Consider the following 12,279-nt stretch of genomic DNA (forward strand, 5'->3'; position numbering starts at 1 on the left):
ACTAAAGTTATAGTGATTTTCAAGTTAATTATTATAATATATAGAGTAATTTAAACATTTCTTAACTTAATTCTAACTAATTATTAAATTGGTAAAGGGAAATATCATTAGTTGATGGTTATGATTTTGTCCTAGATTGGCCCATTTTATCCATGGTGTTTTGTTGTTGTGGTTTGTGTGTGTATGAGATATGCGTGATATGAATTTGGATAGGGGGATAAGGTTGTTTTTGTTTTTTTGAGGTTAAGTGCTTAACTTTTCTAATTTTAGCAAATCAGTTGAACTATTTTGTGTGGTTTGCAGGTAAATGTATAAGAGACACCCTTTTATCTTGTTCCCTTTTGTGTTATTACTATTTTTGGGAGGTTTGTTTTGGAGGAGAAAGGGGGTTTCTGCCGTACTTGAATTTGAATGGGGGAAAGATTTCCTCACATGAACAAGTTGTGCGTTTTGGTTTTATCTTTTTTGCATGGTAATATCTTCCTGATGCAACTCTGGCTTTATGATTATAATTTCTGGTACCAGTTATATAATCCTTGAAAATTTTGCTAGTAGAGAGGAAAGTTAGCCTTTCAAAAATTGGTTGGTTATCTTTTTAGGATTTGAGAAGCTGCATCTTCATATTTTTATGGTTTACCAAGATTCTTTGTTCCTTAAACATGCATGAATCAAGTCAAACATCGGGTACGTCAAGAACCCGCAGCATATTGCGTGGCTTGGATGTGAAAAACTGTATATTCATGTTCATGGTTGTCCCAATGTGCATCTTTGGAATATATATACATGGACAAAAGATCTCATACTTTCTGCGTCCATTATGGGAAAAACCACCCAAACCTTTCAATGTCATCCGTCATTATTATAACGACAATGTTACCATGGTGAATCTTTGCAGACTTCATGGTTGGGGAGTTCGTGAGTACCCAAGGCGTGTTTATGATGCCGTGTTGTTTAGTAATGAGATCGAAATACTCACCTTGCGTTGGAAAGAATTGTACCCCTACGTAGCCGAATTTGTGATCCTAGAGTCAAACTCAACATTTACTGGATTGCCCAAGCCTCTGGTTTTCAATAGCAATAGGGAGAAATTCAAATTTATTGAGCCCCGATTAACTTATGGGACTATCGGTGGAAGATTTAAGAAAGGAGAAAATCCATTTGTTGAGGAGGCTTATCAGCGTGTAGCATTGGATCAACTCCTTAAGATTGCAGGTATTACAGATGATGACTTATTGATTATGTCTGATGTTGATGAGATACCAAGTGCTCACACTATTAACCTCTTGAGATGGTGCGATGAAATACCTTCAATCTTGCATCTACAACTAAAGAATTATCTTTATTCATTCGAGTTTCGTCTAGATGATAAAAGTTGGAGGGCTTCGGTTCACAGGTATCAATCCGGCAACACAAGATATGCACATTATCGGCAGTCGGATAACATGTTGGCAGATGCTGGTTGGCATTGTAGCTTTTGTTTTCGTCGAATCAGTGATTTCATTTTTAAGATGAAAGCTTACAGCCATCATGACAGAGTGAGGTTCTCTCATTATTTAAATCCTGATAGAATTCAGAAAGTAATATGCGAAGGGTCTGATCTATTTGATATGATACCCGAGGAGTACACTTTCAGGGATATCATTGGTAAAATGGGTCCAATACCCCATTCATATTCTGCAGTCCACCTTCCTGCTTTTCTTCTGGAAAATGCAGAAAAGTATAAATTTCTCTTACCTGGAAATTGCATGAGAGAGAGATGATGTGGGAAAATTAGGTAAGGGATGTACATAAAAATAAGATTTCTTATTTTTTTACTTCTTTTGTCTTATTTACAAGAGAGATATTAAGGTGTTTTTTTCTTCCTAAATATAAGAAACATAATACGCTTTTGAAGTGTATTCTTTATTTAAATTCCATGCATACCCCTATTTTGATACGAGTCTTTTTTACCAAGAATTCGTCTTTTCTAGAAAAATGATTTCATTTAATGAATTTTAAGGGTGTTTTTTTTACCCCCATTAACCTTTTTGCTATTGGCTCAGTGACTAACACATACTCAATTAAATATACACGAGAAGGGAGAATGTGGTGACCCGAGTTTGAACTCGAGATTTCATGTAAAATACCCCACTAACCTATAACAACGGGGACAACCTAAGCAACACAAGTAGATTTTTTTTGAAAGAAAAACAACACAAGTAGATTGTATCCACAAATTATAAAAGAATCATATCATTTTTATTATAAAAAAAGAAGAAGATATAACCGCATAACCAGTTTCACAACCAAAAGAGGTTGACATTATATGATTAGACCTTCTACTCATACAATCTATGACTTGAGTTCATGTCTGAAATTTCTATTTTACTAGGCTATTTACAAATTCTATTGTAAATAAATCATTGTCGTGATTGATGTTTCTCATTGACCTTGCATGACGTGCCTTTTCTAATCTAAACGTTTTGTTATGAAACAAAAAATTGACCTAACTTTCATCTTAGAATGGCATTCCTACAAAGGAGCTTCTTGCTATTAATGCACCCAAAACAATAAAATAAACGAAGATAGAAAAAATCGCCTAGAGAATTCAATACAACACTCTATGGAGATCTATGTTATTTTAGTGTACATAATTCAGAACCCCTCACCTAATTGCAAATCTTTACACGGTACACAAGTGGCAAATAAATATTGGTACTGTCAGAATCTTGGGTTCCTAACAGATACTCTTTACCTTGATTCAATGGCATAAGTTTCAGAGCCTCTCAAAAATGATCTACGCCACCAAATTTGGAATGCTTTGCTTAGATTAGGACATTCAGTGCCATGCCTTGAGAAGTGGTGAAACCATTCCATGAACAAAGTGTGTTGTTGCTTTAAAGGCAAAGTAAGAAGTGTCTGACCCATAGCCTCCTGCAAAACCTTTATATCAAGCCCTTTTCTGCATCTCTGCAGCCAGCCAAAGTCTAACAACATAGGTGAAAACCATGCTTGGAGAAGCCCTGATCTAGCTTCCAACCGGCATTGCAATTTTCTCGTAGCCATAGCAACAAACAGAACCGCTGAAACTCTACTGAGTTCATATCTAACCATAGGGGATGCATTATTGTGCATTTTAAGAAGTTGGTGCTGATCAGACCATATATCCACAAAATCCTCTGCTATTTGTCCATCAAGCATGATTTCCAACAACCAGTTGATGTTATCAACCTGTCTTGAGATGTGTTCGATCATCGGTTTATTCGTATCTTTCTTTGTCAACCTTTCAGGATTGACGGAGTCAGATGCTTCTTCAAAGAGGCTGATCAGTGAGTCAATACATGAGTGGCAAACAGAATATAGATCGTCTTTGCTTAGGTCAAGATGGTTCTTCTCATAAACCGAGCTTTTACAAAGAAGACCTTTAACTAGTGATTTCAATTCATTTCTTGCATTGGCATTGACACATGTGGTGATAGACCAAACGAGATGTCGAGTTACATTCGGCTGGGAATCTTCTGGGTTGTGCAAGTAAAGCCTTCCTAGAATGTCCCTTGTAGTTTCATCATCAAACTTAAATCTTGTGAATAAGTTTCTTAATTTCTCTTCTTCCTCTTCTGTCCAAGGAACAGCCTCAAGGTATTGTAAACAGGACAAAACACCCTTTGTGAACATAATGCCTGCTGACACCTAGTGACACAAAAACAGACAACCATGTAAGAAAAAACAATTGATCCAGCAAAAACATTATCAACTATCAAACAACAAATTCAATTGCATTTTGCTTTTTTTGTTTTGTAGCTGTCTTCCTCCATCTCTCATTGTCTCTCCATACTTCTCTCAAGGTAATAAAAAATTTCCATGTAATTTCATGCCAATCTTCAAACCGATTCAAATAAAATATTTCATTTTCTCAAATGAAAAACTTGTCACCAAAATACTAAATCAATGCATTGACAAACAAGGTAAGAAAAAAAAACATAAAAACTAAAAACAGTTTTTTTCCTACTATTGCATTGCATATATGTGCATATAAAGCAAATATTGATTATAATGTTCCATAATAATTTTCACTAATGACATGCATTCAATTGCATTGCATTACATTAAATTGATGCATTAATATCTAGGTTATAGGCAAAGGAGACATAATCATCAAAATTTATTAGTTAAATAAAAATGGAAGGAAAATAGTAACCTCTAAAACATCAATGGATCTATAAACACCAATATTGAGAAGTCTTTTAGCAACATCATCTTCAAACATAAGCTCAATAGTTTCTCTAAAAACACCCAAATTATCAACTTCAGGAACCTCAATTCTACACATTTTGTTAACACCAGTACCACCACTCGAAGAATTACCCTTTCTATAATCCGCAATTAACCCCGCAAAAACCTCCGAATTAGCACATAAAATAGCTGAATTAAGCTCTAAAACAATAGAACCACCGTTCTTCCCTCTTAAACTCATCCTCACATCAAATCCATCTCCGACACTGACTCCGACGGCGGAGTTCATCGGCGGCGGTGGAATTGGAGCTGTAATAGGTGCACGGAAGCTACGAGATCTTGACGGAGGTGAATTGAGAACAGGAGAAGGGTTTTGATCAGGAACAGCGGTGGAGTCTTCGATTGGAGAAACTCTTCCCGGAGATAAGATCCGGCGAGGGTCGATCCGAGCAATGCGGGTGGTGGATTTGGAGCTTTGAGGGGAGTTGGGTATGGAGGAGGAGAAAGTGGTGGGCTTGGATATGGGTTCGGGCTTACGGGGTTTGATGGGTGGGTTATCTGGGCTTGAAGGTGGAACAGCGAAAGAGCAACACCATGTTCGGTGTCGGCGTCGATGATATGAAGAAGAAGAAGAATCCATTTTCTCTCTCTAACTAACTAACTAACTGAGGCTTTCTCTCTCTTAATGGATGAGGTATGTATGTGACTGCTGCACATGCACATCAGCACATGATGGTGTGTAAGGAGGAGAATCAATTTTGTTTGTAAAAGTGATTATTGTTGGAATTGGAGGCGATTTAATTTATGGGGAAGAGTGTGAGTGTGGTTTTGGGTTGGGTGAAGAAAACGAGGTAAAGTAGTAATAAGTGCTTTTTCTGCTTGCTTAAGCTTTGGCTTTAGCTTATTACTTTGAGACAGTTTGCCATTTGCGTTTGTGACTGGATTTTGATGCTTTTGTTTAGGTTCTTATTAACCGTTTGAAGCTATGTAAAGAGTGACATGTCATAATATGTTGATGCCAGATTGTTAAAATGATAAATATTGTTTTTTAAACAAATAACAATGTGGATACTTTCTATATGCAAGTGACATTGTTCATATTGTTATTAATGATGCAATTCTTATTAAATGTTGTTTTATCAATATTGTCCTTAGTTATTTATTGCGAAGAGAGAAATATATGAAATGAGATATTAAATGAATAAGATCATTACAGTAAAAGTATAGTTTATTGCATCAAAAATAGTATCAATTGTTGATTGTCTTGGTTTATATAAAATGTCAAAATGTGACAACTAAAAAGGAACGGAGGTAGTATCTTTAAGACACTCGTTAATAGGAATGAGAATAGGTCATTCCGGCCTACAAAATATACAACTTAGTTTACAATAAACCATATTTTATCTTAAATAAGGAAGACTTAATCTTTTTTTAGAAGTTTATTTAACCAAAAAGACCATATCACGTGTCATCACTGGCGGAACTGGGGTGGCAAGGGGAAACCACCGCCAACCCATCTTTATTGTTTTTTATATTTTTTTTATATACCAGAAAGTGGATGCTGAAAAAGGATCCTTGCTGAATGCTATTTGCTATTTGCATCCCTGAAACCAAAGTATATGCTTCCCTGCGCTATACTGGTTTATCATAAGCTATATTGGTTGGTTTATCTTATGTGCTATTTGCTAATTGCTTCCATTATATTTAGATTACTGGCCTTAATTCTTTGTATTTTCTCCCTGAAACTAAACTATAGAAGGCTCTTCAATATTACTAGTCTTATTTCTTTTTATTTCCAGTACAATGATGAAGTTGTAAAAGTTATGTTGAAAAATGCTTCAGAAAAATACAAATATACTTCACATCAAATTCAAAAAGAGCTCTTGCAAAATCTTTTCAATAGGGTTAGAAAATATATTCGTGAAAAAATTGGTGATTCTAAATTTTGCAGCGTTGTTGATGAAACTTATGATGAGTCAAAAAATGAACAAATGACTTTGTGTTAAGATTTGTTGATAAAGCTGGTTTTATATATTATGTAGTTTAAATTTTGAATGATCGATTTTTGATTTATTTTGACTTAAATGTGTTGTAACCAATATGATTTATATATTTTAGTTTATTTTGATGGCGGCTATCCCAAACTTTTTTGTCTGGCTCTGCCACTGCGTGTCATCAAAAAGCCTCTTAGACCTATCAGACCAGTCCACTAAATAAATATAAATAATATTTTTTAATACTAATTATATATTATTTTATACTTTGAATTAAGTTATAAATTTGTTAACCTTTTCAGTAATTTATGTTTATTAGTATACATTATACTGAAATTGAAATATTATGTAATATATAGTCAAATTCTCTAAAAATTCATATTAAATGTCAAAATGGAGTTTAATGTTATTGATTTATTAGTTTGTCAGTCTATTTAAACTTAAATCACACATTACTTATTTAAAGATATACATATGAAATAAACTTTTCAACAAGTTAACAGATCACATCAAACTTTCAGAAGATCAGATTCATGTCCAAAAAATTAGTCTATGAGAAACCAAACTTAAGTTTTAATTTATTTGACATGTCACTTATGTCTTGCAAGCCTAACTAAATCTATCCTATTCTCACTTTTTAATCGACACATTTAATAATTTGTAGTCACGATAATGTATCACAAGTTTATCAATTATATCACTTAGTTGACTTATCAACGATTCGTTATTTTTAACTAAACCAAGTTGCCCACTTGATAGAAGTGGCATCCCAATTTATATCGTTGAAATTATGATAAGTGTTGACTAATAAATTGAAGTATATGTACAAAAATTAAATTAAATTAAAATTCTAATTGGGTAAACATCTCTCACACACACACGAACATACCATGAATATAGCACACTCTTTGAGCATTTTTCACCTTGCTTGTTGGCGAGGGAAGGCATTGCCACGTTCTTTAGTTTCTTATTTTCTTGCCCATCCCTTGCTTCAGGCATAATTCAAACACGATTTGGGGATGCTTCTTTTTTATGCGTTAAGGCACTTAAAATCAAAGATAAATTAATGAAGCACTTCCTTGGCATGACATTGATACCATGAGTGAGTGGCTGGCACCACTTTTTATTTTATCTTATTATCATCTATATATACTCTATCTCTATTAAAATTGATGCCATATGAATTTCCCATTTTCCCCTAGAAGGGGCATTTAGGGTTGTTGCCACCTCACCTTTTTTATGTCATATTTCTCATTTTGTTATAGAGTATAATTGAAATAGAAAACAAGTATTTCCAGCTATAAAAAATAAAATAAAATAAATTTTTTTACACAGGTGACGCCAACGTGTCCGTTGACTGGGTCAAAATTAACGTGAGGGGCCAAAATTGCAACATAAAGTAAACTTAGGGCAAAAGAGTTGTTTTTTAGGGGGCCATAATCACAACTTTGAGAAACTTAGGGAGCCAACGGTGTAATTAAGCTTTATTTTAATGTCTTTTTAAAGAACTATATGATTTCATTAATATGCACTTGATTTATGTTGTGGAATTGAATTATACGGTGTACGTGAATCTAATGGTGTACGTATGCGTAAACCTACGGTTTAAACAAAAAAATGTATTGTATGTACATGGATTGGAGATTTTGATCAATAAAGTAAATGTCCATTAACCAGAACACATTGAAAAAGAATTAAGGACCTTTTTTGTCTAATGAAGGTGTAACGATGTAACTAAAAAAAAAATCTAACAAAATCGGTAGATCTCATCGCATGTATGTACCAAGAACTCTATTCTTGGCCTATAATATTTTCGTAGAAACCATAAAATTTGTCATATTTTTGTAGAAACCATAAAATTTGTCATAAAATGCTTCCATACCAATTAGAGAACAAGAGTTCCTATGATGTAGAAAAACAGAGAGATAACTTAGAAAGTTACAAAATCCTATGATGTAGAGCAACATAGAGACAATTTAAACTAGGAAGTTGCCCAAAAAAAACAACCCCGATATTACATAAACTGAATGTGCAACTCAAACGAATATATGGTCCCATCCAGTATAAATAGAAGAAGCTAAATCACAATATGTTCCACTTTCCCTCAATGGCATTAGTAATCCTTGTAATACAATAAGCAGCACTTAAAGGGTAACCAGAAACTGCAATCAGAAAACACAATGAAGTAAGAAACTCAACGTACTTTTTTCCCATTGCGCACAAATACATTAAGATCATATTCTGATAAACAGCTTAATCAAGTGCTTTTTTCCCAATGAAGTGTTTGTGTATAAGTTCTTTCTATAGTAAAAGACAAAATAAAGTCAAATTGTCTTCATAATATCGGTTGTTTTCATAAGCTATCTTGGAAAGCTTGAGGAAATAAGCTGAAAACAGCTTATGGGATGTCAATAGCTGTTTTCATATGTTCTCCCATACAGTCTCACAAATGCTTATGACAATAGATTAACTCAAATTAGCCAATCCAAACAGGCTTAGTCTTTGGACCAAAGTTAAGGAAAAGTGAATACAAGGATAACATACCAGCTATATAATCTTCCGTGTAATCTGTCTCAACCTTCCCATGTGCCATTGCTCCTACCTTAAATTAGATCATTCAAAAGTTAATCATCAACAGAGATAAATAGGCAAAGGAATTTAAAAATTGAGCTAGGGAGTACCACAAAGACAAGGTCCTGATTGCTTGGAATTGTTGACAAATAGTTGTTCATGTCTACCAGCTTCTCTGAACTATAAGATAAACCTAACATTCAAAGGAAACAGTTACTTATATTTGTTTAAGAGAAGAGAAACACAACAGTGTACAAAAAGGAAGAAACAAATTGAATAGAAATCAGATCCATTTCCACTGTCTATCTAATCAAATGAAATAAACATGCGGCCTTCATGATATCAGTGTTGTCAAATAGCAGCTATAGCAAAGCGGAATTCGAACAATTCGCTATTGGTTTCTCACCAACTATTAGTGCAAGGTCTTGTTAAACAGTGGCTATAGTACTGTTAATACTATAGCATTGTAGCGTAAGAGAATCTGACCGAACTGTTATTTTCTGCGATCAACAATTGACAACACTCAATGGAGTCATTTTTTAAACCATTGGACAACAACAATAACTAACCTGTTTTTCGAGAGTTGACGGGCAAATATTGGGTTACGGGGTTTTTGATCGTGCGGAGAAGTTTCTCACGTTTTCCAGCAGCAGTTATACTCAATTTCTGAAGCAGTTCTACTGCAAAACAGCAATGTATAAAAGCAACAAATGAGAGATTATTCATTTTCCTCACGAAAAGAAAATCATGCTACACAAGATAGTAGTCCTAAGTGTTAACATAGTCAAATAACTAAAACTTACACATGACACCAGCAAACCGTTTGAATGTTCTTGGAATACGAACATAGGGCTTAACCTCTATAAGAACGCCTTTTTCAGTCCTTATGTATACCATTTTCAACCTCCCAGCTTTATTTACTGGGCTATCTAAAATAGATAGAAGTGCCTGAAAACAAAATTTTATATAAAATGAGATTTAAAATTGTTATGCTTAAATGTTTTTTATTCCTCTAAATATGATAATATTTGCTTTTGATCCCCAAAAACTGTCTCGTTTTTGTCCTTAATTTTTAGAAATGTATCAGTTTTGCTCAAAAGCCCTTTGAGGGAGATGCCAGCAATAGTATACACAGTGCTGAGTTCAGAACAATAGATCAGAAAAAAAGGTGCAAGACACAGTTAGAGTTATAATTAGATTGACAGAGTCTTAGAATTTCAGTCAATGCTAAATCAACCCTACAAAACTGTCGTGTAATATGCAAGATGTCTCCTACTTATAACACTTTCAGGCCGTATCTCATCCAATGTGGGACCCTAAACACACCCTCTCACACCCAATTCTGAATATCTAGAGTGTGATCCGAGTGGCCTAATAGCAAGCCCAGCGATTCTTGCATAGCCTATGATACCATCTTAAAATTTGGATTAGGCCTTAATCAACCCAACAAAATCAGCTTGTGGGATGCGTTCCACTTATAAACACATTTTTGGGTCACATCTAATCTAATATTAATCTCTCAGCATAGAGTTAGCTACAGAACCAAAGTTGACAAGTTTTCATAACCGAGTCAAAAATTTGGTGGACCAAAAGCAAAAAAAATTGTATTTCGACAACTTAAAACATATTTAAACCCAATAATCACTACAAATATTCAAGACCAGCATTGTACATTCTTTGAGGGAGAGAGGAACCCTTCAAATCAGGCCATGGTAGTCTGTGGAACAAGACAATACATTTAAATTTTGAACAAGACAATACATTAAAGCTTTGAGGAAGAGCGCTTAGTTACTGTGACTTTGCTTAGCTAAAGGTCAGGTTCTACAAATATCCTAATAGAATCCAATTTCAAGGTTATGGTTAATCTTATAAGCAACGTTTGATTTATCTTTAGTGTTTTCCCGATTCAAGCGGGTTTTGTTTTCCTAGTGGTATCTAGCAGCGTAAACATCAAACTAGGTAACACTGAAGTAGTAAGAATACAATTGATAAAAACATTTTGGAACCAACCTGATGACAAATGTCAGGCCTGTAATCACCAGGATTCTTGCTATGTTTGCGTAGGAAATTAGAATGTTCATCAGAGTTCAACAGCTGATACGTCTGTAAACACATAGTTCAAAATCATTATTACTCACAATACCAAAGCATCACAACATCTTTGCAAGTAAAAAACAATATTAATACAAGTGTTTACTTTTGATACATTATCATTGTAAAATTTTATGCCATCAACAAATCATATATGCAACTTTAGAAGTAATTATGAGTAGAGACAAATGTTTCTAATAATTAACGGAGATTATAAAAATCTTTAGTGACTATGTGAATGAAGGCCTTGTTTGGATAACCTTTTAATGAAGCGGTTATAGCATAAACGGTTATCATATAAGTGTGTGCGTAACAGAATTTCACACCTCATAAATGATTATCATATAAGTGTGTGCGTAACAGAATATTACACCTCTACTTTCTGTGAAATGAATCTTGCCTGAGATTTTTACAAGTTAAAAATAATAATTAAACAAGTGTTTAGTGATTTAACGATAACAACCGGTTTACATTATAAAAAATATTTACAAAGACTGCATGAATTAAGGCTTTGTTTGGATAAACAGTTTAAGTGCTTATAATAAAATCATTTATCGTATAAGGTCATATGTATAACCTGTTTCTAATACAAAGATGAAAAAAGAAAAAAGAAAAAATCAAATAGTTTTCATTTTAGCTATCATCCAGGGCTCATGAAAATAAGTTGAAAAACAACTTATAGACATGCCATAAGCCCTTTTCATAAGTTTTCCCATATAAGTCTTGTTTGGATAAACAACTTACTTTGCAGCTTGTATAGCATAGACGCTCATCGCATAAGCGCTTAAGAATAATCTATTACAACTTAATGAGTTTATAGCATAAACGCTCATCATATAAGCTCTTAAGAATAATCTATAGGCTGTTTTCATATCATAACGTAACCTAACCTAAAAACCAAATATAAATAAGCCAAAAACAACTTATGTACATATTATAAGCTGTTTTCTGCCATACATAAACTCAAATAATATTGTAGTCTTAAATTGTATATATCAATAAATAAGATCAAATAATTCAATAAAAAGACGATAAAAACGAAAGTACCTTGCCAACTTTAGCGACTTCTAAAGAAGCTTTTTCGAGAATGAATATAACACCTTGTTTCTCACTGTTCTTTTCATTCAAAGGAGCAATTGGAATACCAGGAAGTTCAGATTCCTCTGTTGGCGCACTTGGTTCATCGTTATGAAGATTTGGTTTCTTCGGTGTTGGTTCGATTTGTTGTTGTTGTTGTTCTTCTTCTTCTTCTTGTTCATGGTCGTGTTTTGTGGCTGCGTCCTTGTTCTTTCTCTTTTTCCCCTTTAATGTGTAAGCTCTCGTCATTTCTCACAATACGATGCTCACTCTTGCGATTATTTGTAGGGTTTTCCAAGGAGTGGCTTTTATTGTTCAAGAATCTTTTTTTTTT

The 12,279-nt window shown here is 33.9% G+C and overlaps 3 protein-coding genes across 3 annotated transcripts; 1 reads left to right on the top strand and 2 right to left on the bottom strand.

Moving 5' to 3' along the window:
* The first annotated feature begins 86 nt into the window (after window positions 1-86).
* On the top strand, window positions 87-1,853 carry LOC11425546 (uncharacterized). Its single transcript, XM_003602556.3, has one exon. It carries the CDS (start codon window positions 660-662, stop codon window positions 1,758-1,760), a length of 1,101 nt encoding a protein of 366 aa, XP_003602604.1. The 5' UTR covers window positions 87-659; the 3' UTR covers window positions 1,761-1,853.
* Window positions 1,854-2,508: 655 nt separating this feature from the next.
* Window positions 2,509-5,174, bottom strand: LOC11423990 (BTB/POZ domain-containing protein At2g13690). The gene is made up of 2 exons (XM_003602557.4): window positions 4,178-5,174; window positions 2,509-3,669 (listed from the first exon to the last, which is right to left on the bottom strand). The coding sequence occupies exons 1-2, from the start codon at window positions 4,850-4,852 to the stop codon at window positions 2,731-2,733; spliced, it is 1,614 nt and encodes a 537-aa protein (XP_003602605.1). The 5' UTR covers window positions 4,853-5,174; the 3' UTR covers window positions 2,509-2,730.
* Window positions 5,175-8,045: 2,871 nt separating this feature from the next.
* On the bottom strand, window positions 8,046-12,238 carry LOC11421258 (ribosomal RNA small subunit methyltransferase NEP1). Its single transcript, XM_003602559.4, has 7 exons — window positions 11,916-12,238; window positions 10,788-10,880; window positions 9,581-9,725; window positions 9,347-9,457; window positions 8,888-8,970; window positions 8,751-8,808; window positions 8,046-8,368 (listed from the first exon to the last, which is right to left on the bottom strand). Exons 1-7 carry the CDS (start codon window positions 12,192-12,194, stop codon window positions 8,289-8,291), a joined length of 849 nt encoding a protein of 282 aa, XP_003602607.1. The 5' UTR covers window positions 12,195-12,238; the 3' UTR covers window positions 8,046-8,288.
* Window positions 12,239-12,279: the final 41 nt, after the last annotated feature.

This window comes from Medicago truncatula, chromosome 3 (genome assembly GCF_003473485.1).
Source record: "Medicago truncatula cultivar Jemalong A17 chromosome 3, MtrunA17r5.0-ANR, whole genome shotgun sequence".
In the NCBI taxonomy this organism is placed as follows: Eukaryota; Viridiplantae; Streptophyta; class Magnoliopsida; order Fabales; family Fabaceae; genus Medicago; species Medicago truncatula.

Bases quoted from the DNA above. Each gene is read 5' to 3' on its own strand.
- LOC11425546 (XM_003602556.3), top strand. From the start codon at position 660: ATGCATGAATCAAGTCAAACATCGGGTACGTCAAGAACCCGCAGCATA.
- LOC11423990 (XM_003602557.4), bottom strand. From the start codon at position 4,852: ATGGATTCTTCTTCTTCTTCATATCATCGACGCCGACACCGAACATGG. The intron at 3,670-4,177 runs GTTACTATTTTC...TTGTGTCACTAG, and splicing joins GATCCATTGATGTTTTAGAG to GTGTCAGCAGGCATTATGTT.
- LOC11421258 (XM_003602559.4), bottom strand. From the start codon at position 12,194: ATGACGAGAGCTTACACATTAAAGGGGAAAAAGAGAAAGAACAAGGAC. The intron at 10,881-11,915 runs GTACTTTCGTTT...ATGTGTTTACAG, and splicing joins AAGTCGCTAAAGTTGGCAAG to ACGTATCAGCTGTTGAACTC. The intron at 8,369-8,750 runs GTATGTTATCCT...TTCTGATTGCAG, and splicing joins CACGGAAGATTATATAGCTG to TTTCTGGTTACCCTTTAAGT.